Source organism: Pituophis catenifer, unplaced genomic scaffold (genome assembly GCF_029215685.1).
Source record: "Pituophis catenifer annectens isolate HBS135680 unplaced genomic scaffold, rPitCat1.0.hap2 SCAF_3, whole genome shotgun sequence".
Classification (NCBI taxonomy): Eukaryota; Metazoa; Chordata; class Lepidosauria; order Squamata; family Colubridae; genus Pituophis; species Pituophis catenifer.
The window spans coordinates 216148659-216170543 of record NW_027256883.1 but is presented as its reverse complement, the minus strand read 5'-3'; the positions used below and the strand labels follow the sequence as shown (position 1 = coordinate 216170543).

Sequence of the window (21885 nt, the reverse complement as noted above, 5' to 3'; positions counted from 1 at the left end):
ACGTCTTGAGGCCAGCTGTTCCACTGGCTGATTGTTCTGTCAGGAAATTCCTCCTTGACTGTAGGCTGCTTCTCCTTGATGAGTCTGTTGCTTCTTGTCCTGCCTTCAGGTGCATTGCTGGCTGTGGAATTCTGGGATTTGAAGTCCACAAAGTTGCCAACTTTGGAGACCCTTGGTCCAAGCAGAAGAGCAGTCCTGGAAGGGGCTGCCTGGGTGGGCGCCAGTCTTGGGGGGAGCCCTAAGGGGTCCTGTGGGCGTGGGAACTGCTCAGCGTTGGGGGTGTGGGGAACAGCTGGGTGTCAATCATGGTAACCGCAAGAGAAGGGACAGGGCGTGAAGCCGAAGTCCTGCGTTGCCCCTGCGTCAGCCCTGCTCCTCTTCTGGCTCTGCTCCCAGCTGGCTCTCTTGACCAGTGCAGCATCCTGGCCTGTGGCGCCCCTCTCTGGCAGCCTGGTATCTCTGCACCTGCTCTCCCCAGCCACAGCCCAAGAGGGCCAAACTCTTCCCCAGGGGAAACCAGAGGAGGGCAGCTTTTTGGGTGCAAGCAGCTGCCTGCCAGACCTTCCTGTTGGAGCACAGAAGATAGGAAGGTCCAGATGGATCTGAGCACGGACAGTTCACTTACCAGGATGGGGAGAGGCCTTGAATTGGACCTGGTCCTCGCCCTGGGCGGTCCATGGATGGAATGGAACAGAAGAGAACACCAGAGTTGGAAGGGAGAATAGAATTAGAATTAGAATTAGAATTAGAATTAGAATTAGAATTAGAATTAGAATTAGAATTAGAATTAGAATTAGAATTAGAATTAGAGTAGAGTAGAGTAGAGTAGAGTAGAGTAGAATAGAATAGAATAGAATAGAATAGAATAGAATAGAATAGATAATGGAAAGGGACCTTGGAGGTCTTCTAGTCCAACCCCCTGCTGAAACAGGAGACCCTCTGCCATTCTCTGTCCAGTCTCTGTCCAGTGGCTGTGGGAGTTGGGGGGCCGGCCCCACCACCCGAGCCAGCACTTGTCTGCCTTATTTAGTCGCTGCCCCATTGCCCTCCTCAGCAGCTTTCCTTGGGCATGTCTATTAATAGGGGGGAGGACTCCAGCTGCTCCTGCCTGTCAGGCCCCGCCCTCCTCAGGAATTGGGCTGCCCCGCCCCAAATAGGCCCCCAACTGGGAGGGGAGGATCTTGCTGGTTTGCATGCAGCACCTGCAGGGGGTTCCTTGTCTCCCCCAGGCTGCCCAGGTTGCCTGCTGGAGTCCAAAACCGCTGGCCTTCTCCCCCTCCCAGACGCAGGGGAATGGGAAATAGGATCCCCCATAAACAAAGTGGGGCTACGGGGGTGGGGGAACGGGGGCTGCTCCATCCCTCCCTTCCCACCCCCTGCCATGCAGAGTTCATGGGGGGCTGCTGAATTGCTTTATTCCTCTAACACTCAGTGAGCCAGTTTTCCCCCCAAGTGGGGGTGGGGTGAATTTAGGCCACCTCTTTGGGGCTTCATTCTCCATACGGGATGCAAAGATGGGGCAGAGCAGGCTTAGGTCTATTTTTATTCTGTCCAGGCTTGGGGGGGGGAGGGGAGGGTGCAGAAGGACAATTCCTTGCAATGCCATCTGTCTCAAATTGTGGGGAAGAGGAGGGGGCCACAGGATTGAGTCCTTCCCCCACAGGACTTGCATTGCCCCTCCTGCTCTGCCCACCCCCACTTCCCGGCCAGGAGAACCTTGGCTAAATTTGGTAAAATGCCCGGCTGACCAATCGACAGGTGAGGCTGAATGTGATTGGCCCTGGCCAGGGCTGCCTCTCCTGGTGCCCAATCGGACGGGCCGGGGGGGGCCTGCTGGGCTGCTGGGGTACAAATGGGGCCGGGTGGGTGGTGGGGCAGCTTTTGCCATCTGCTCAGACCGGAGGGGGATACGGAGGTTCTGTTCTGTGGGTGGCTCTGGGGTGACACCTGCCAACATGGTAAGCATGGTAAGACCACGGGCACGAAGCCCGTTTAAGGACGGCGCCAGGACGGTTGGAGCTGGACCTCCTGCCAGGATGCCGGACAGGACCGTGGACTGTGCACAGACGGCCGGCTGGACTGGTTGGTCGAGTGTCCGATGGGACAAGCCGGCCCCGGGGCCCAGGGCCAGCACAGATGCGGCAAGGAAGCTGCCAGGACACAAGCAGTGCTCAGGCGGAGCCGCTCTGTGTGAGGCCGGGGGGCACCGTGACCCGTTGGCTGAGGCTGCTGGGGCGACTGGGGGGTGGAGGGCAGGGCGGGCCGGGCCGGACTGGGGAGGCCGGGCAGGGTGGCGGTGGGGGAGATGGGGTCTGCTGCTTGGGTTGACTGAAGTGGGTAGGGGAGGTTTATTTTGGGGGGGGAAAGGGGGAGTAGATATTCCTGGGAGCCTCCAGCAAGGAGGGAATGCTGCAGAGGCTGCAGAAAGGAGGAGCTGGCTGTGGGGAAAACTGAGCCATGGGTCACGAGGCGTGAGGACCGCCTGGGCATCTCACAGCGTCTTGGAGGAGTAACCCAATCTGGGGGAGGACAGGTGTGGGTCCGGCTGGCAGGCTGCCTGCAGCGCCCCTTAGAAGGAGCTCCCGGCAGCTCCGGCCTGCCTAAGAATAGCCCCTGTCTCAAGAAGCCTCTTGGCTCTGGCCGGCTGCCACTGGCCCAGGGACCAAGGAAGTGGCCAGCAGGCCTGGGAGAGCAGCTGCCCAGATAGAGGAAGAGGAAGAGGAAGAGGAAGAGGAGGGCAGCCAGATGGTCCAGCCAGGCAGACTTGGAGACTGTCCCCCAGCTCAGGGGCTCTCGGACCTCGACTTAGGGCTCTATCTGGGGCCCCGGCCATGCTTGGAAGAAACCCAGGAAGAGATGATGGGGTCCCTCCCCCCCTGCCCTTGTCTGACAGTCCTTCCCCAGAGTGGACCCCCTCCCTGGTGGGGGCTGCTGCTTCCCTCCTTTGAGCCAAGGAGCAGGGGGTGCACAGTCCTGCTTTTGGGGTGAGGAGCCCCTGTGACCAAAGCTTGGAAGGCAGAGAAGCTGCGAATGGCCCTGGGACTCAGGTCAGCTGGGATGGGGGGGCACTGGTTTCCCCATGGCAGGCCCCAGCTGGGCCCCCTCCCCGGCCCTCGGTCACCCCTGTGCTTCCCTTGCAGACGGACCAGCAGGCTGAGGCCCGCTCCTACCTCAGTGAGGAAATGATTGCGGGTGAGTGGGCAGGTGGGGGAAGCCATGGAGGGGGGGGGCAAAGGTGGGCCCAGGACAGTGCTCGGGAGGGAGAGGTGGGGACCCCCGGGGGCTCTGGAGTGGCTGGCTGGGAACCAGTTCTAGAGCATAGTAGAGTTTGGCCAGGGGATGCTAGTCCTTGATATATGACCACAATTGAGCCCAATTGCTAAGCGAGACGGTCATTAAGTGAATCATGTCCCATTTTACAACCTTTCTTGTTATAATCGTTAAGTGAATCACTGCAGTTGTTAAGTTAGGAATGTGGTCATTAAGCGAGTCTGGTTTTGCTTGTCAGAAGGTCGTAAAAGGGGATCACGTGACCCCGGGACACGGCAGCCGTCATAAATATGAACCAGTTGCCAAGACTCTGAATTTTGGTCATGTGACCATGGGGATACGCCAAGGGTGGCAAGTGTAAAAATGGTCCTAAGTCACTTTATTCACTGCCGTCGTAACTTAGAGCGGTCACTAAACAAACCGTTGTACTGAACGTTTGGGCCTGGGGCCTTAGGGACACCGGGGAGGCCAGTGAGGTTGGGGGCTGCTGCCTTTTTCTGGCAGAGGCTGAGCCCCCCCTTGTGCCCCCCCTGCAGAGTTCAAGGCCGCCTTCGACATGTTCGATGCTGACGGGGGCGGTGACATCAGCACCAAGGAGTTGGGGACGGTCATGAGGATGTTGGGCCAGACACCCACCAAGGAGGAGCTGGACGCCATCATAGAGGAGGTGGACGAGGATGGTGAGAGGGGGCAGAAGACGGGAGGGGGGAAGGAAGAGGGGGGCCCTGGGGAGACCCCCCCCACCTCCCCTGACTGGGCTGAGACCCCCCCCTTGCAGGCAGCGGAACCATCGACTTCGAGGAGTTCTTGGTGATGATGGTGAGGCAGATGAAGGAGGACGCCAAGGGCAAGTCGGAGGAGGAGCTGGCCGAATGCTTCCGCATCTTTGACAGGTGGGCCAGGGCGGGGGGTGGGGTCCACTGGTGGGGGGCAGGCCTGCCTTGTGGGGGGACGGGGAGGGTGTTCCTTTGTTTATTCATTAGGGTTTTTATCCTGCCTTTAGCTACATTTCGTATTTCTAAAGCACCCCTCTCTCTCAAAGTGGGATTCTTTATAACTTCAAAGAGGCAAATACGCTTTAAGGATACGCCTCCTAGTCCCAAAGGTGATTCTTTTGAAGATGTTTCGCTTCTCATCCAAGAAGCTTCTTCAGCTCTGACTGGATGGAGGAGAATGGAAGGATTTATACTCCTTCCAGGCAGCTGGTCATTGGCCTCCTTTGAGAGGGTCCTTGAGGCCGCTTGGAGGCTTACCTGTGCCCTCAGGGTCGCTTGAGTGGTGCAAATGGTTCCCGTAGTCTGCCATTAGTCTGGGGCTTTCCAGATCCCAGGCTGGCCTTGTGGTGCTCAGCCCAACAGGATGTGCCCTTCGTGCTTCGGGTCAGAGTTGAGCACACGGGGGCAGATGTTTGCTCAGTTTCAGCTGTTCTGTTCCTTCCGAGGCCTGTAGACTAAAACAGGTGAAGAATGGCTGTGGGATTTGGGTCTGGCTAGTCTAAAGAAAAGAAGAATTAGAAGGGACAGGAGAGTAGTCTTCCAGTATTTGAGGGGCTGCCACAAAGAGGAGGGGGTCTATTTATTCTCCAAAGCACCTGAGAGAGCAGGACAAGAAGCAATGGTTGGAAACTAATCAAGGCGAGAAGCAACCTGGAATTAAGGAGAAACTTCCTGACAGGGAGGACAATTAACCAGTGGAACTGCTGGCCACTAGAAGTTCTGGGTGCTCCATCACTGGGGGTTTTCAAGATGAGACTGGGCAGTCACTTGTCTGAAATGGAATAGGACGTTCTCCTGCTTGAGCAGGGGGCTGGACTAGAAGACCTCCAAGGTCCCTTCCATCTCATTCTATTGCCCCTTTCCTGCCAGGAATGCCGATGGGTTCCTGGATGCTGAGGAGCTGGTGGAGATCTTCCAGCTCTCTGGGGAGAGAGTCACGGAGGAGGAGATCCAGGAGCTGATGAGGGACGGAGACAAAAACAACGATGGGCGGATTGATTTTGATGGTGAGCAGCTCGAATGGACAGATGGACAGAGCTTCTTGGGGCTGACCAACAGCTCCCCCCGCCCCACAGAGGGAGAGAGGCTGTCCCCAGACCCTCACCAGCCTTTTCCCTACATGGAGTTTGGGACTGTAGGGGCTGAGCCTCCCTGCCAGTCTCTCCTCGGGCCCCCTAGCAATTCAGGCCGGTTGGGGGATGCTGGGCACCTCTTTGTGGGGGGCCCCCATCCTTGGCTTCTGGGAGGGGGTGCTCCTCTGCCCATCATTGCTGGGGTGGGCTGACCCATCTCCATCTCCCCCCAGAGTTCCTCAAGATGATGGAGGGTGTGCAGTAAAGCATCGAGACATTCCTGCAAGACCGGCCTGAGGGAGGGGGCAGCTCCCCCCAGCCCCGCTCAGCTCCCAAGGCCCATGCTCCTGCGCCAGCTTGCTCTGCACAGCATAGAGATGCTTCTTCAGCAGAACTCTGGATCCCATCGCCCCCCGCTGTGAAAGCCTGTTTTTAACACTGACACCTCAATAAAGAGCAAGGGACTGTGGAAGCACAGGGGCTGAGTTTGGTTGCGGAAGCATCGTCCCTCGGACCCCCCTGCCTCCCCCGCCCAGAGGCTGCCTGGCTAGGGAAATAGGCATCGGACTCCCCACCCCCAGCACGTCCTCCAGCAGCCCTTCCTGTCCTCTGAGTGGGCTCTATCATGCCAGGTAGGGGGAGGGGGCACCCGGGGGGGGGTCACTTATGGAGAGGGAAGGACTGGGGTGGTCTGTGAGGCCTGCCCCTCCCTGGGATTCAGGGGAAAGCACGTTGTCCATCTCCATCCCATGCAGGCTGAAGGGAGAAAGCAGGTGGAGAACTCTGCACCAGGGACAGGTAGGGCATCTTGGTGGGCTTGCAGCCTGCAGTCCAAAGGCAGGCTGGCACGTGGGCAGCCCAAGAAAAGAAACGGGGGAACTAGAAGGGGCTGCTCCATGGTGGCAGTTGAGCTCCTTTGAATAGCTCTGGACCCCCCTTCCTGAGAGTGGGGCACTGTCCCCTCCTCTTCCTGGGGGGGGCAGAGAAGGCTGTGGACTGAGAGACCAAGCCTTCCCTCCCTCCCTTTTTCCTTTCCTTTCTTCCTCCTATCACTCCCTCCCACTCTTCCTTCTCCTTCCCTTCCCTTCCTTTCCTCCTTCCCTCTTCCTTCCTCCTCTCCATTCCTCCAACCCTCTGCCTATCTCTCCATCCCGCCCTCCCCTCCAGTGCAAGGAGTCTACATAGGAAAACTAAGCAATAAAGCAATAGAACCCCTAGAGAACAACGATAAACGATATGAACTCAAAAGTATTCCCAGGTGGTTGTAATCCAGCTCTCTCAGCAAATCCCCACCCCCAACCCCTGCGAGAATTTCACTCATCTACTGAAGCACCTCAGGGAGGGGAGGGTCCGGATCGAAGGGGCGCACTGCTTCCGCGCGAACGGTTTAAGATGAACCAGCCCCTCTCTGGCCAGAGTCACCTGAGAAGACACGTCCAAGGGAGGTGGGGATGGGTGGGGTCTCAAGTCCTCAAGTGATGGGCAAGGACCATTTCCTCCAGAAAGGCAATTTTCTGGCTCCTCCTGCAAGGCAAAGCTTGTGGCTTTGGCTGCGAGATTCTCCCAGGAAGGGAAGGTCTCCCTAGACCTGCCTAGAACCTGAGCTAGAGGGGCTTCACGTGAAAAAAATGTGAATGGGGTTGAAAAGGGAAGGTGAATTCTAAAGGCTTATGCAATTATACCCTGTGGGCACTGGGGTCAGATGATCGCCTTTGGCAAGCCAACTCCAGGGGGAAGCCAGAACTCACTTAGAGTGGTCGGAGATTTGAGGACCACCACAAAGCAAGCAACCTTAAACTGGAGGTCTCCCACCTGGTCTCCCTGCTCTCTCTGGTCTGCAGAGCGGTTTGGAGATATTGCTACCGCCCCTTCTGGGGTTCTGGGCAAAAAGTGAAAAAAAAAATCACCATGGTACCATTTCCTGTCCATGCCCCATCAAGGCAGGAGGGTAGGAGTATCGCTCTTTTCTCAGTGCAGCTAAACTAGCTAAAAAACAAGGCTTATTTAAAACAAAAATATAAAAGTACTTCGCCTGTATCTTTAAATTCTAAAATTGTAGACACGGAAAGGTGTGGGAGATATTTAGTACCACATTGAATTAAATAGCAGCTGGCAAGTGTTTAAACTGAAAACCCCAAAAGATCACAAGATGGTGACAATCCACTACAAATGTCTCATTTTTCATATTATGGCAAACGACAAACATTATAAAAGAATATCATGGACACCCAACATCTATTTCTCAATTTTGTCCAGAGGAATAAGTAGAAATGTAAAGATGAAAATTCTACTGCAGCTCCCGCCCCCACTTTTCTCTTTCCAGCCAATGCAGGGGAATTCAAAATTACAGAATAAGTTGGTAGGGACCTTGGAGGTCTTCTAGTCCAACCCTCTACTCAAGGCAGGAGACTTGGTACCATCAGACAAATGGTTGTCCAATTTTTTCTTAAAAATCTCCAGTGTTGGAGCAGCCACAACTTCTGGAGGCAAGCAGTTCCACTGATTAATTGTTCTCACTTTCAGGAAGTTTCTCCTTAATTCCAGGTGGCTTCTCTCCTTGATCAGTTTCCATTCATTGTTTCTTGTCCTGCCTTCAGTTGCTTTGGACAATGGGTGGCCCCCTCTTCTTTGTGGCAACCCCTCAAACATTGGAAGACTGTCATCCTGCCACCCCTAGTCCTTCTTTTTTAGACTAAACCAGGGGTCAGTAACCTACGGCTTTGGAGCCGCATGTGGCCCTTTCACCCCTCTGCTGCGGCTCCTTGTCACTCAAAATATGTGTCACAACCACCAATGTGCGACACCTGCCAGCACACAATTTATTGAGCTTTTCAACTCCTGGTAGGCCAACCATGGATAAATCCAAGAAAAGAAAAGGTTCAGAAGAAAACATTTAATTCAACTACATCTGCTAGTTTTGTGGCCGCTTAAGAAACAGTCAGGCACGGGAAGGGCTTTGTGGCTCCCCGTGTTTTCTGTGGGAAACGGTCCGAATGGCTCTTTGAGTGTTTAAGGTTGCAGACCCCTGGACTAGACGTACCCAATTCCTGCAACTGTTCTTTTTGTTTTATCCTCCAGTCCCCTAACGGTCTTTGCTGGCTCTTCTCTGCAGGCTCTCCAGTTCATTGAAACCCGTTCCCAAACTCAAACAGGCATCATTTTATAAAAACAAGAGACGTTTATTTATACATTAACACCAGGAAAAAAAGCCAAGTAAAACTTTAAAATGACCTATAATACAATAGGGGCCAACATACAGAAAATACAAGGATAAAACAGAAGAGGGAAAAGACATTATCTCCCCCCAGGGCGAAGTGGTGCTGCCTGGGAAGGACATCAAGTATTCTGGCTCTTCATATGTTTTTGGTAGGATTCATGGAGGCGTTTTTTGTAGGCTGTGTGGAGAGACAAGGGGAGCAGATTAAGGGCCCCCGAGATGGAGGCAAATTCAGCCAAGGGTTTTCTGGGCATCAAATCCGGTTCCCTTCCCCTCCCCCATCCCCCCCCAACAGCTGGGCAAAGACACAAAGACACGGTCGTTCTTTGTACAATTGTGTAGAATTGTGTGCCTGCTCGCCTCCCCATGCAATTGTGCAGCTGTAAAAACTATACGTGTAGTCCTCGACTTACGACCACAACTGAGCCCCAAATTTATGTTGCTAAGCGAGAAATGTGTTGAGGTTTGCCCCATTCTGCAACTTTTCTTGCACCACGTTGGTTAACCGAATCACTGCAGTTGTTAAGTCAGTCACACGGTCGTTAAATGAATCTGGCTTTCCCGTTGACTCGATTTGTCAGAAAGTTGGAAAAACATGACATCTCCTGGAAGACTCTGTGACCGTCATAAATATGAAGCCTTTGCCAAGCATCCGAATTTTGATCACGTGGCCATGGGGGAGGCTGCAATGCTCATAAGCGTGAAAAATGGGCATAAGCCACTTTTGACAGTGGAGTCGTCACTAAATGACCTGTTGTAAGTTGAGGACTACCTGTACAGTAAAGCAGGACGAAGCAGCCGCCTTAAAAACACAAAATGCTGGTAGAAGGCAAGCAAAAAGGAACCCGGCTGCTTGCCTCCACCACCTTCAGACAAGGAAGATCCAAGTCCTCATGAAGGTTCCTAAAATGAAGAAAAGGACCCCCCTCCCCAACTGAAGTTGCATTCTGCAACTCCCCCTGAATGTGAGGGTGTGTTTCTTTCCAAGGGTTTTTATTGCTTAGCATTTTATCCCGCCTTTATTACTTTGTAGGCAACTAAGATGGCGAAGATGCCCGATACTCCTTTTCCTTCCTATTTTCCTCACAATGGCAAGGTGGGCTGGGGAGGGAGGCAGGGAGGGGGAGGGAGAGAGAGAGAGGGAGGGGGGAGGGGCCCAGCTGGCTTTTGTGCCTGAGCCAGGACTTCTAAGTGTCTATGCGTCACTAAGTGTGTATAATCTTCCAAGATTGTAACCTTCTAAGTGTCTCTACAGTCCTTTCATTCCCCACCATCCAGCCAGAGCTGAAGAAGCTTTTTGGGTGAGAAGCAAAACATCTTCAAAGAAAAACCAGAAAGTCCAGTTGCCTCCTGAAAAAAGCATCTCTGGGGCTTCCCTTTCTAATGCTGGACTAAAACTTGGTGTCTCCTGGGGATTGGCCCAAAGTCACCCAACTGCTTTCCTACATAAGGCAGGACTAGAACTCCCCGCCTCGTGGTTCCTAACCTCCCAGTCCAAACTGACTCACCGGCTTGGTTCTTCCAGAGTTCAGCAGCCTCTGTGTTCAAAGGACTTTCCACGTTCGGCTCTGAAGTGGCAGAAAAGGTTCAAAAACACGTTTGGTAAAGAATCAAATTCACCTCCTTCCCCCCTGCCACCGTGGGACCAGGAAAACCCTGCTCTGCCAGGGAGGGTGGGTGGGCTTGGCATCACCCCTGGCACAGGGGCGCTCCGTGGCATGGCTCTTCTGCACGGAACCAGGAGCCCCTTCCAGGCCATGGCACCCCTCCCTTTCCATTCCACCTCTTGGGGTGCAGCTCAGATGCTCCAGTGGGAATTCCACAGAGAAATCCTCCTCCTGCTAGCCCCCACCCATTCCAGGACCCTCTTGCTCCTCACCTCCCAGTAAGCTCTGGATGGAGAGCAGGATGGTCCGGACGTCATAGAGAGCTGACCACTTGTCCTTCAGAATGTCCAGACAGATATTGCCCTGAACGTCGACGTTGGGGTGGTAGCAGGGGGTGAGGAACTTGACGGTGGGGGCGTTGTAGGGGTACCCGCTGGGGAATTCCAAGGACAGCTTGTACCTCAGGTCCTCATAGACCTGCACTTGGAAGGGGAGGGGGAGGAGGAAAAGGTCAGGCAGGGCATGGGGGAAGGCAGGACCCCCTCCGTGCCCCTCCCCAATTTTACTGTCTGGTCCCCGCTAGTTTCCTCCACCTCCCCTCTTCTGCTTGAAAGCCCATTGCCACCCCGAGTGCAGCTGGTCTTCTGGTATGAAGCACCACCCGGCATTCTTTGGGGTGTCCCGTTTCTGCAAGCTGGAGGGGGCATCTCCCTAGAAACCCCTCCCCCAGCAGCCACAGAGAGGGTTCTGGCTGGACAAAGGAGGCTTCTCTTCCCCCAGGAACTCCAGATGACCACAAGGGACCCCCACCCCCGACGCCTGCATACCACCACCGCCACCTGAGCGCTTCCTTGTGGCCTTCAGCGCTCGGCCTGGGTGGCCTCCTTCTTTGCAGAGCGTGAAAGGCTGCCCCCCCCCCCCCGGGCCCCACTCACCGTCCCAGCCACGCCGTTGATGGTCCCAATCCACTTGAAGAGATTGTCCGACTCCGGGAAGGCGGAGATGCCGTGGTCTCCGGACACCTGCGAGGAAAAGCCACGCGGGGATCAGAGGCGCCCAGGAACGGCGGGCGCTTGGGAAGAGAAGCGGGGCCGGAGAGGCTGGCAGACGGGAAAGCCCCCCCCTCCCGCCCCCCGGGCAGCCTCACCATCAGCGTCATCAGCTCCTGCTGCAGCCTGCGGGGGGCGAGAGAGAGAGAGAGAGAGAGCGGTTAGCGCCGGGAGCTGCTCCCCGACCGGCCCGGATCGGCCGAGGGAGGCGCCGCACGTGCCCGGCCCCCCAGCCGCCCCACCTGCTGCGGACCGAGCCCCGGGCGGCGCCCCCGCCGGGTTCGGCCGCCTTGCTGGGGGCGCGGGCGACGGCGCCGGGGTCGTCGTTCTGCGAGGCCATGGCGGGCGCGGGGAGAGCTCGCTCGGTCGGTCGGTCGGTCGGCCCGGCTGGCGCGGCTCTTCCTCCTCCTTCTCGGCGGCGGCCGCTGCGCGAGTTTGAATGTTGCAAAGCTGCCGCGGCGCAGCCAATCGGCGGCCCCCTCGCGTTCGATCTGCCCAATGGCGGCGCGCGCGCCCAGCGATTGGCCGCGGCGGCCTTGCTCCGAAAGGCGTGGGCGGGGCCTCCTCCCGGGGGCGGCCTACCTCGCAGGGCTGTTGCGAAGCGGACCGGGGAGCGTCCGGCTTTCCCTCCGGCCATGGCCGCTCTGCGGGGATCCGGCTCCTCCCCCTGCCCGGCCGTCCTTTCCCTCCTCCTGTGTTGCGGGGACCGGGGGGGAGGGGATGATGGGAGGCTCCTCTCCCCCCTTTTGGGCCACGGGTGGAGATGGGCTCCCAGGGTCTCCAGGCGGTTCCCCGCCCCGTCCCTGGCTCTTCAGCCCCCCCCGCTTGGCCTTAACAGCGCTCGGGGGAGGGGAGGGGGACGAACAGCCAGGCCAGGCTTAACCCAATGGAAAGAATTGACTGCAGTGTCCAGGGACGCCCCATCCTGTCGACTTGTGGATTTCAGAATTAGAATGGAGAGAGAGCCGCTAGGGACCTCGGAGGGCTTCTCCTCAAGCAGGAGACCCTGTGGTTCCATCTCATCGTCCAGGCTCTTCTTGAAGGCCTCCAGTGATGGAGCCCCCACAGCTTCTGCTCCACTGGTTAGTTGTCCTGGCGGGAAATTTCTCCTCAATTCCAGGTTGCTTCTCTCCTGGATCAGTTCCCATCCCTGGTTCAACTCCCAGAATTCCCCAGCCAGCTAGGTGCACCAGCCGAGTCAGACAAACAACCAAGGGCCCAGCCTCCCTCGGTCTCTTGCCTGCTGCACCTGTCGTGCTCCAGTCTGCCGAAGTAGTTCAGGGGTCTCCAACCTTGGCAACTTTAAGCGCAGCAGACCTCAAAGCTGGCTGAGGAATTCTGGGAGTTGAAGACCACCAGGCTTAAAAGTTGCCAAGGTTGGAGACCCCTGAACTAGAGGGCTTTCTTTGGGAGGGGGCAGAGAGAAGGGCTGGGGAATGTGTCAAGGGGCCTCATCTGCACACAGGTATCACATCCCAATCAGCTGGGTCTCCTCTAGCAGCTTCATAGGGATGCGATAAAGCAGGGAGAAGCCAGCGCTGTTGCTCCTGGGACAGCCTCTCCTGCCCCACCAATGCAGAGCGGAAGTGTCCCTAAGGAAGGAGAGGCAGCTCCGCCCCCCAACATCCACCTGGAGAGAAACAAGTAAGGGGTCCAGGTCGTTCTTGACTTTCCCATCCCCTGCAAGAGCCACAACGGCAGGATTGATGCCACAAGCCAAGCAAGAAAGGAAACACACAAAAGCCTGGTGTGACATAAAGCTACTGCTGGTGCAATGTTTAGAATGCAACCTTTTAACTTGGGCACTAAATGAATGTGGATGACAGCAGGCTAAGGGCTGCTCCGGGGCCACGGGGCCCCTCTGCACGCCAGGGAGGGAGCCCCTTGCCCTTCAGCCCTTGCCAGCTGCTTCCCACCACCCGCTCGACCCTTCAAGGAGCAACAAAAGTTCAACCAGAGGCATTTATTCCTTCTACATCCTCCAACAAGCAAATACAAGATTCCAAATATACAATCAGGAAAGCGGAGGGGCGCCTGGTGGGATCCTGTGCAGGGAGAGGGCTGAGGGGAGGCTGCCCCCCATCCCGGGCTTCCCAGGAGCAGACGAGGGGCAGGAGATGCTGGCCGGGCCTGGTCTAAGTCTCCCGCATTTCCTCCGGCAGGGAGGGCGGCTGTTGCTGCGGCAACGGCTGCTCCCCTTCGCTGCGGAGCGTCTTCATGTATCTCTGCATCTTCCCAATCATCCAGGAAGGGATGGTGAAGGGCTTCAGCTCGTCAAGCTTCAGCTCCTGGGAACCCCTGGGGGGAGGAAGAGGAAGGAGGGAGAGGAGAAAGGAAGAAGAGGAGGAAGAGGGGCAGGAGGAAGAGGAAGGAGAAGAAAGAAATTTTTAAATCCTTTTAATTAGTCTGCGATTTTAATTTTTTTGGGCCAAATTTTATATATATTTTTAAATGTTTTAATATTTGTATTCTATGTTTTTTATCTTGGCTGTACACCGCCCTGAGTCCTCAGGGAGAAGGGCGGTATATAAATTCGAAATTAAATTAAATTAAATTAAAGAAAGGAGGGGGGAGGAGGAGGAGGAAGAGGAAGTAGGAGATTGTGTTCAAGAAGGTCGGGACTGACAGCTTCTTAAAGGGACAGGAGCTGACCTACACTTTGCCCCGCTCTGGCCTCCTGGGAGTGGGATGGGCTCCCCTGCCTCCCTGAGCCTCACCTGTACTCGTCACTGGCCGCCAGGTCCTGGATGTCCTCCTCCAGCAGGAGGTAGGCCTGTGCAGGGAGAGGGGGGGGGGAATCAGAGGAGGCGGGCCCCTTCTGGCCCCTCCTGGCTGCAGGAGAAGCACTGGAGAGCAGCCCATCACCCTTTGACCGGATTCCCAGGGCCATTGGCCCCCCCCCTCCCATTCCCCCCCCACTGACCATCTTCCCTCCGGTGGCCCTCATGTACTGCTCCTGAGCCAGCCAGTGCTTGTCTTGGGGGTCTGCCGCGTACTGGGGGGAAAAGAGGGAGGGAGGGGGAGGAAGAAGTGAGGAAGCAGCAACTGCCCCAAGCCTCAGGGTCCCTCGGGGATAGGTGGGGTGGGGGTGAGGCAGGGCTCTCCAAACTCGGAAACTTTTAAGACCTGTGGACTTTATGGCTGCCTGGGGAATTCTGGGAGTTGAAGTCTGGAGAGCCCTGCGCTGGAGGGGGAGGGAAGGAAATGCAGCAACCCCTGGCATGATTCAGCCAAGGAGGCGGACGCTGGCCTAAATCAGGACGGGCATCTCTGCAGGGGAGCCACGATGTGGAACAGGAATGCTGACTAAGCCAAACCACAGCCTGCCACTCCCCATCTAACGACCCTAAATGAGCCTGGGATTACGGTCGTATGTTGTAATGGTCGTTAAGTAGGTTGCCACGTCACCTCACCTGAATTTACAACTTTTACGGCAGCTGAGTGAACGCAGCTGTCGTTAAATGAACCCATCACAGGCAGTCCTCGACTTACACCAGTCTATTTAGCAACTGTCTGAAGTTACAACGGCATTGACAAAAGGGATTTATGACCACTTTCACACTTATGACCGTTATAGCATCCCCCCCCAGTCACGTGATCAAAATGTGGAGGTTTAGAAACTGACTCCTAGTTATGTCGGACGCAGCGTCCCTTTGCAAAGTTCTGACAAGCAAAATCAATGAGGAAGCCAGCTTCACTTAACAACCGTGGCAAGAATAGTCCTAAAATGGGGGCAAAACTCACTTTACAACTGCCTCGCTTAGAACAGAAACCTTGGGCTCAATTGTGGTTGTAAATCGAGGACTACCTGTACTCAATGAGCATGTTTTGCTGGAGGCTGGGAGCAAATGCTGATTTCTGGCAAAAAAAAACCCCAAAAACCCACCAGAAATGGCAGCCGTGGGACCCTGCCACAGCCGTAAATGCTGGCTGGCTGCCAAGTGCCCAAAATGCTCTCTTGGGTGGGGGTAGGGGGCGAGGGTGGGGGGGGGGGGCGTAGTGGCCCTCAGAACTTCCAAACCATGTTAAATCCCTCTGGGCGGTCCATCGGTCATAACTCCAAATACCTGTTAATCAGAGGCCAACTTCTGTCCTCTGCCTGTGACCTGATGGCCGAGGAATCGTGGCATTCTTGCTGAAAGCACTTGGCAGGGTCCTCCCTGGGGTGTGTTCGTAAATTAAGGAATGCCCCCTCCCCCCCAGTGGCCAGGAAGATCTCCCCCACCCCTCCCCCAGGAAAGAAACCACACTGACCTTGAACAAGTGGGGGTGCTTGATGTATAGCCTGCCTCTGGTGCCCCCCATCCCAAGGGCCCTGAATCCAGAACGGGAATAGTTAAAGTCTGCAGCGGTTAAGGGGCAACACCCCCCTTTGAAGAAGCATTAATAGGTAGCTGGCTCCCCCTTACTTGTTTGCTCTTGATCCAAGAACGAAGCTCGTGGTCTCCGTGAGGCGCAGGGGGTCCCACTGCAAGGCCAGAAGCGAGTGGACACGAATCAGTGACAGGCAGGAACTGACCAGAGGCCCCTTGGTCCTCTCGGGTGCCTCTCTGGGTCAGTAGCCTTGCTGATGGGTGGGGCCCAGGTTGAGAGGCTGCCTCCCCTCCCCAGGGATGGCTTTGCAAACTCAAGGGGGCTGTGTGTGCCCAGCGTACCTTCGGACCGTCCCTCTGCACTGGTTCACAGGATTTACTCTTCCCTCTGAAAGCAGAGAGGGGGGTCTTGGGAGGTGGCCAAATCTGCATCGTGTGCTTGTCCTAACGAGGGAAGAACCTTTCTTGCTGCCCCTCGATGCCATAACTGACTGTGTGCCGGACTCGAATTCAACCCTACTTGTAAAAGGAATCCCACCCGTTTCCTGACTTACTCCTCCTTTTATAATCGGGTGTTTTGGCCGGAGGGGCATTCTCAAGGCTTCACTGGGGAAAAGGGCAAACACAGGCCAGAGCAGCTCTCCCCCCCCTGCCCCCCCCCCCCCCCGGTAAGGCCCTGTGTGGAATCCCTACTCACGTGCTGACACCTGAAGCACCACGGTCACCAGGCTGGCTCTGTCCTGGCGGTCTCCCCTTCCTCTGCCAAGGAGAAGAGACCCTCATCAGTGTTTCCTGGCCGCAGAAAGAGAGCGCCAACCGCCTTCTGTCGGGCGCTTCTCCAATGGCCTACCTTTTTGGGGATGGGGCTCCCCTGCTGGCTCACTTCGTCTTCCAGGGGCTTCGCCCGCTGCAGAGAGAGAGAAAGTGGTATCTGCAGAGCGAGAACTACTACCTGCCCCAGGTGTGGGTTCCCTGCAAAGTCGCCCTGTGCAGCCAGAGGACTTCTCCCAGCAAGGAGGCGAAGGGACCCTCGGCACTTTAGGCTGCTCCCGAGCCCAGCTTTCAGCCTTTACCTTGATGGCTGGCACTTCGTGGGGAACTCTTGCAATCGGTCTCTTCCCATCGCAGAACAGGAGCTTGGCCTGCAGGGAAAAGAGGATGGTCAGACTGGCACCAGGAGGGCCGATCAGCGTCCACGAACCCCCGAGGCTGGTGGCTGGTGACTCCGGACAGGCCAATGGTCTGGGAAGGCCTAGTGAGCCCCTACTTTCCTTAATTTGAACAGCTCAGAGATGCACTTTCTATGATCACCCTATCTCAATACTCCTATTTTATTAGTTTATCAAAATATAAAATGCAGAAATGCAAAGAAAAATGAAAATAATGGGAAAATAGGAGAGAAAAAAGTGTACGGTAAACGGGAGAAAAAAAAAGGAAAGGAATTTACTTCCTGCTCCTTTTGGCACAGGAAATACGGTAATTAACTTTTGCGTAGTGGAGGAAGTGCCATTTTTTTATTCCTAATCAGAACAGCAGAATAACACAGAGATGGAAAAGACCTTGGAGGTCTCCTAGTTCAATCTTCTGTTCAAGCAAGGACCCCAGACTCATTCAGAGGAATGGCTGTGCCCCATTTAAAAGCCTCCAGTGATGGCGCATACAGAGTTTCAGAAGGAAAGCCGTTCCACTGATTATGGTAATTGTTCTCCCTGTTAGGAAATTCCTCCTTAGTTCTAGGTTGCTTCTCTCCTTGATTAGTTTCCATCCGTTGCTTCTTGTCTTGCCTTCAGGTGGTCTGGAGAATAGGCTGACTCCCTCTTCTTTGTGGCAGCCCCTGAGATATTGGAAGACTGCTCTCATGTCTCCCCTGGTCCTTCTTTTCATTAAACTAGACATACCCAATTCCTGCAACCGGGTATTATACTCAATGATCTCTCTTGCTCCGCAGCTTGCTAGGGCTCCCCCTAGCCTTTGCCCAAGGAAGACAGAGAGAATTAAAGTGGTGTTTCACTAGGCAGAAAAAGTAGAACCAGGGCCCTCCTTTCACCCGGGGTGGCTGCCCAACTCTCCCCCGACCATCCTGCACTCAAGAGCAGCACTTTCTTGGAACAGGAGAGTGCTGCAGCTAGAGCCTCTCCCTACCTGCTCCAGGCAGCTGCGACACGTCTCTTGGATGAGCTGCTCTGTGTCCACATCCTCGCCGACATTCTCGCGCACGTTCCCTGCCGCCTTTTGGAAAAACTGGAGAAAAAGAAAGAGCCCCTCAGAGTCAGAAGGCTGAGGACAGAATTGGTGCCCCTCCCAATGGATGCATTTACAGGTAAGTCCCTGACCTACAACCAAATGGAGCCCCACATTTCTGCTGCTCAGCGAGACAGTTGTTCAGTTAGTTTTGCCTCATTTTAGGACCTTTCTTGCCAGTTGCCTCCTGAAAAAGCACCTTTGGGACTGCCTGTATTTATTTATGGGTTCACCCAGTGGCCGGTCTTATGAAAGGCATGACCACCCCCGAGCCCACTGCCCCATCATTAGGTCCCCCAGTGCACTCCTGGCCTCCCACTGGGGCACCCACTGCCTGGAGCGGGCGAGACTGGGGCACCTGGGAGGTGTGCGGGGAGGGGCCGCCTTTGGCCAGGCAGTTGCTCCCTCCACCAACCCCCTCCCCCTCCCCCGCAGCCCCCTACCTTCATGTACTTGCCGAAGACTGCCTGGATCTCCTCGTTGATGCTGGGCTGCAGGACGGCGCGCAGCAGGTCCATGGAGACCACGGGGTCTGTGAAGCTGCAGAGGGGGAGGGTTGGTGGCCCCCCTGCCGCCCTTCCCGGAGGCAGCCCTCCCCCCTCCCTGATTATGGGGGAAGCCCCTGGGAAAGGGCCCTTGGGGAGGGGGCCCACCTGGTCATCATCTGGGATCGCCGCCCGCGCCGCTGCACCAGCCGGTGCTTGATCATGATGTTCCAGGGGCTCTGCGGGGGGGGGGAGAAAGAGGGAGGGGTCAGAAGCGCCCCCCCGCCGGCCCCTCCCCTCCCCCGCCCGTAGGCCCCGCCCTCACCGCCGCCCCAGGCTCCCCGTCGCCCCCCGCCGCCGCCGCCTCCTCCTCCTCGTCGTCCTCGGGCTCCTCGTCCTGCGCCGGCGGCGGATCGACCTCCCGGGCGGCCCCCATGCTCAGAACAGCGTCCCTGGCCCCGGGCGCGCCTCTCTGACGTCACCGCCGCGCCACGACCAGACCCGGAAGCGGCTCGCGTTGCCCGGCAACGGCGGGGTCTTAGTCCCCGCCCCCGAGCGCTTGATCGGCTACCCCCCCCGGGGAAAAGGGAGGGGCCTGGGCGACCCCTGACAGAAAGAATGGGGTTCACCCGCGGGTCCCCGCTTGACGTTGAGGAATCCTCATAGATTTCCCCCACCCTTCGCCCCGGAGAAAACCCCAGTGAAGGAGACGCCCCCCCCCCGACTGCTTTGCCCCCCCAAGGAAGGCGGGTGAGGGTCGCGTTTGGCCCCCAAGGAGGGTCTCAGTCTGGGTGGCTTCGGGGCCCTTGGGCCTGGAAGGGGGGGGTTGGTACCCCCTGGGCTGCCGTGGGTGCAGATATAGGCGGTCCTCGACTTACGACCACAATTCAGCCCAAAGTTTCCCTTGCTGAGCAAGACAGTTGTTAAATGAGTCTTGTCCCATTTTACGACCTTCCTTGCCTTCATTTGTTAAGTGAATTACTGCAGTTGTTAAGGGAGTCACACGGTTGTTAAGCGGATCCGGCTTCTCCATTGACTTTGCTTGTCAGATGATCATGTGACCCTGGGACATGGCAACCATCATAAATACAAGCCGGTTGGGAAGCATCCGAATTTTGATCACCTGACCCTGGGGAGGCTGCAACCTTCATAAGTGTGGAAATCGGTTAAAAGTCACTTTTTTCAGTGCCGTCGTAACTTTGAACAGTCACTAAATGAAAGGCCGTAAGTCGAGGAGTTCCTGTAGTCCCCACTTGTGGGACCAGAGACTATGGAAATGGGGCAAACGAGGGTTTTTTGCTTCCTGGAAGTCTCCAGAGGGCAGCCAGTTGAGCCAGGAAATGTTCAGCCTGTTGGGCTTCCTCCTGCGGGTTTCTTCCCTTTTTCAAAGAATTGACATGTTTGCTGCAAGAGAGGCATGGCATCAGAAGTCATGAGAAGACAGGCTGTTTCATTTTTTTAAAACGGATGTATATAGCACATAGGTGACTGGGAAAATGATAAAAGTCTATCATAAAATAAAACCACTCAAAACCCCTCCGTCTCCCTCCCACGGCAGGAACAATACAATCAGATTCACCCCTTCATCGGCTCCATCTCTGCGCCTCTGGGGCTGTTGCCAAAACCAGGTTCCCTCAGCCGAATCTCTCTCTTTGTTTTGTCAAAGCTTTCCTTAAGGATGCTTCCATTACTGGGTGTGAACCGGAAACGGGTTTGAATTTTGAAATCGGAAAGGCTTAGGGAAAAGGCAGAGCTCCAGACTTCTGGAGGGCAAGACAGCAGATGGGCATTTCTGAATTAATGGGCAGTGATTCGGAGAGCTAAAACGGAAAGGGTGGATCTCCCAGGGCCTCCAGGAGAAGGTCAGCAGGTAGCAGGCTGTGGTTTCACCTTTTCCTCCAGGTGTGCAGGTATGTGTGTGTGTGTGAGAAAGAGGGAGAGAGAGAAAGAGAGAGGGAGAGAGAGAGAGAGAGAATATAGAGAAGTAAGGGATACGCGCAGAGGACCTTCCTTATTCTCTGACTTCTAATCGTTCTTCACTGGATCAAGAAGATTGCACAATAAATCTGCCTTTGGGAGGATCCGCCCAAGGTCATCTCTGGATTCTGGAGAAACGATTGGAACTGGCACATTGTGTGAAGCTATGTGTGTCAGCTTTGATTAAATCTAAGAGAAACAACGTTTTGTTGCTGTCAGCCACCCAGGCTGTAAGATGGCCGACCTTACAAATCTATAATAAAACAAAAGAATTTGCACAAATTCTCCCTCCTAACTAAGGCCATACTGACGCACCTGATCTGTCTCTGGACCTTGAGGATGACCTTAGGATGGCAAGGAATCCAGATAGAAAATGCTAATGGGTGACCACACAGATGAACTGGGATGAAGGACAAGAAGTAATAGGTGGAAGATCATTAAAGAGAGATCCAACCCAGAACTAAGGAGAAATTCCCTGACAGAGAGAACAATCCCTAGGTGGCTAAGACGCTGAGCTTGTCGATCAGAAAGGTCGGTGGTTCGAATCCCTAGTGTAGGTCTTCTGCATGAGTGGGGGGGGGTTGGATTAGATGATCTCCAAGGTCCCTTCCAACTCTGTTACTGTTACTTGGAACGGCTTGCCTTCAGAAGTTGTAAATGCTCCAACACTGGAGATTTTCAAGAAGAGACTGGACAGCCATTTGTTTGAAATGATATAAGATCTCCTGCTTTGAGCAGGGGGTTGAATTAGAAGGTCCCCCCCCCCAACCCTATTACTCTATGTCCAGGGCTCAGTGCAAGACACTATGACTATACGTTGAAATGATTGAACCTGGCAATCTCGAAGTCATGGATTTGATGGATTTAATGGATGGGAAGCTGAGAGAGGCCCCCAACAGGCATGGCAGATTTGAGTGTAAAATAGTTGGCCTAAAATATTGAAAAGGAGAGGTAAGGTGAAGTAACTCTCGGAGATCGTTGAGCATCGCAATAGACACTTTTATGAAGGGGGACTCTGTGGGGATGCTCTCCCTCGTGGAGCTCATCAATCTGCCTCCCACCCAGCGGGAATTGCGCTCCAGGCTGGCAAGAGGGAGAAATCCCCCTTTAGGGGGATTCTGTGTTCCTGTTCCTTAATCCTTAGGATTGTGAGAGATTTATTTATGTATTCATTCAGATTCATTCATTCATTCATTCATTCATTCATTCATTCATTCATTCATTCATTCATTCACTAACTCATCTCATTGAAATGCTGCAAGTCTCTATTCTGAAGGTGCAAGTGGCCCTTGGTGGTGGCTGCTTCGGAAAGCAGCTTGCCGGACTCCAGGCTTATGAGCTGCCTACAAGGCAGCTTGGAGTGGGCCTGCCCCTCCCTCTCCCTCTGGCACTCTCACTGCTCCTGTAAAGCAGCCCCTCCCCTGGAGATTTGGATGACCCCAACCCAGTGGTGGGTTGCTACCGGTTCCCCCCAGATTGGGCAAACCGGTAGCGGTGGTGGGGGGAGGCTCTGCGCACTCATCCAGACACTTCTCTGCTTTGAATAACGTTGCTTATGCTGAAAGGGAAAAAAATGTGAATTTTTATAGATGCATGGTTTTATCTCCAGGCCTTTTTTAACCTTGAAATGCAACCACCAGATCACATCAAAAATTGAA

The 21885-nt window shown here is 55.2% G+C and overlaps 3 protein-coding genes across 4 annotated transcripts; 1 reads left to right on the top strand and 2 right to left on the bottom strand.

Annotated features, from left to right (window-relative positions):
* Positions 1-1883: 1883 nt before the first annotated feature.
* TNNC2 (troponin C2, fast skeletal type) lies at positions 1884-5815 on the top strand. The gene is made up of 6 exons (XM_070941874.1): positions 1884-1958; positions 3141-3192; positions 3807-3950; positions 4049-4163; positions 5136-5272; positions 5572-5815. The coding sequence occupies exons 1-6, from the start codon at positions 1956-1958 to the stop codon at positions 5601-5603; spliced, it is 483 nt and encodes a 160-aa protein (XP_070797975.1). The 5' UTR covers positions 1884-1955; the 3' UTR covers positions 5604-5815.
* A 2722-nt stretch (positions 5816-8537) lies between these two features.
* On the bottom strand, positions 8538-11566 carry UBE2C (ubiquitin conjugating enzyme E2 C). The gene is made up of 6 exons (XM_070941873.1): positions 11454-11566; positions 11310-11337; positions 11098-11184; positions 10435-10639; positions 10064-10123; positions 8538-8733 (listed from the first exon to the last, which is right to left on the bottom strand). Exons 1-6 carry the CDS (start codon positions 11549-11551, stop codon positions 8675-8677), a joined length of 537 nt encoding a protein of 178 aa, XP_070797974.1. The 5' UTR covers positions 11552-11566; the 3' UTR covers positions 8538-8674.
* Positions 11567-13159: 1593 nt separating this feature from the next.
* Positions 13160-18710, bottom strand: DNTTIP1 (deoxynucleotidyltransferase terminal interacting protein 1). Of its 2 annotated transcripts, XM_070941868.1 has the most exons (13): positions 18576-18710; positions 18419-18489; positions 18209-18305; positions 17667-17765; positions 16598-16666; positions 16375-16431; positions 16222-16283; positions 15867-15912; positions 15621-15679; positions 15466-15526; positions 14135-14206; positions 13929-13984; positions 13160-13509 (listed from the first exon to the last, which is right to left on the bottom strand). In XM_070941868.1, the coding sequence occupies exons 1-13, from the start codon at positions 18684-18686 to the stop codon at positions 13347-13349; spliced, it is 1023 nt and encodes a 340-aa protein (XP_070797969.1). In that variant the 5' UTR covers positions 18687-18710; the 3' UTR covers positions 13160-13346. The 2 variants fall into 2 exon arrangements, with proteins under 2 accessions (XP_070797969.1, XP_070797970.1); XM_070941869.1 differs by lacking the exons at positions 13929-13984; positions 14135-14206; positions 15867-15912.
* Between the last annotated feature and the right edge of the window lie 3175 nt (positions 18711-21885).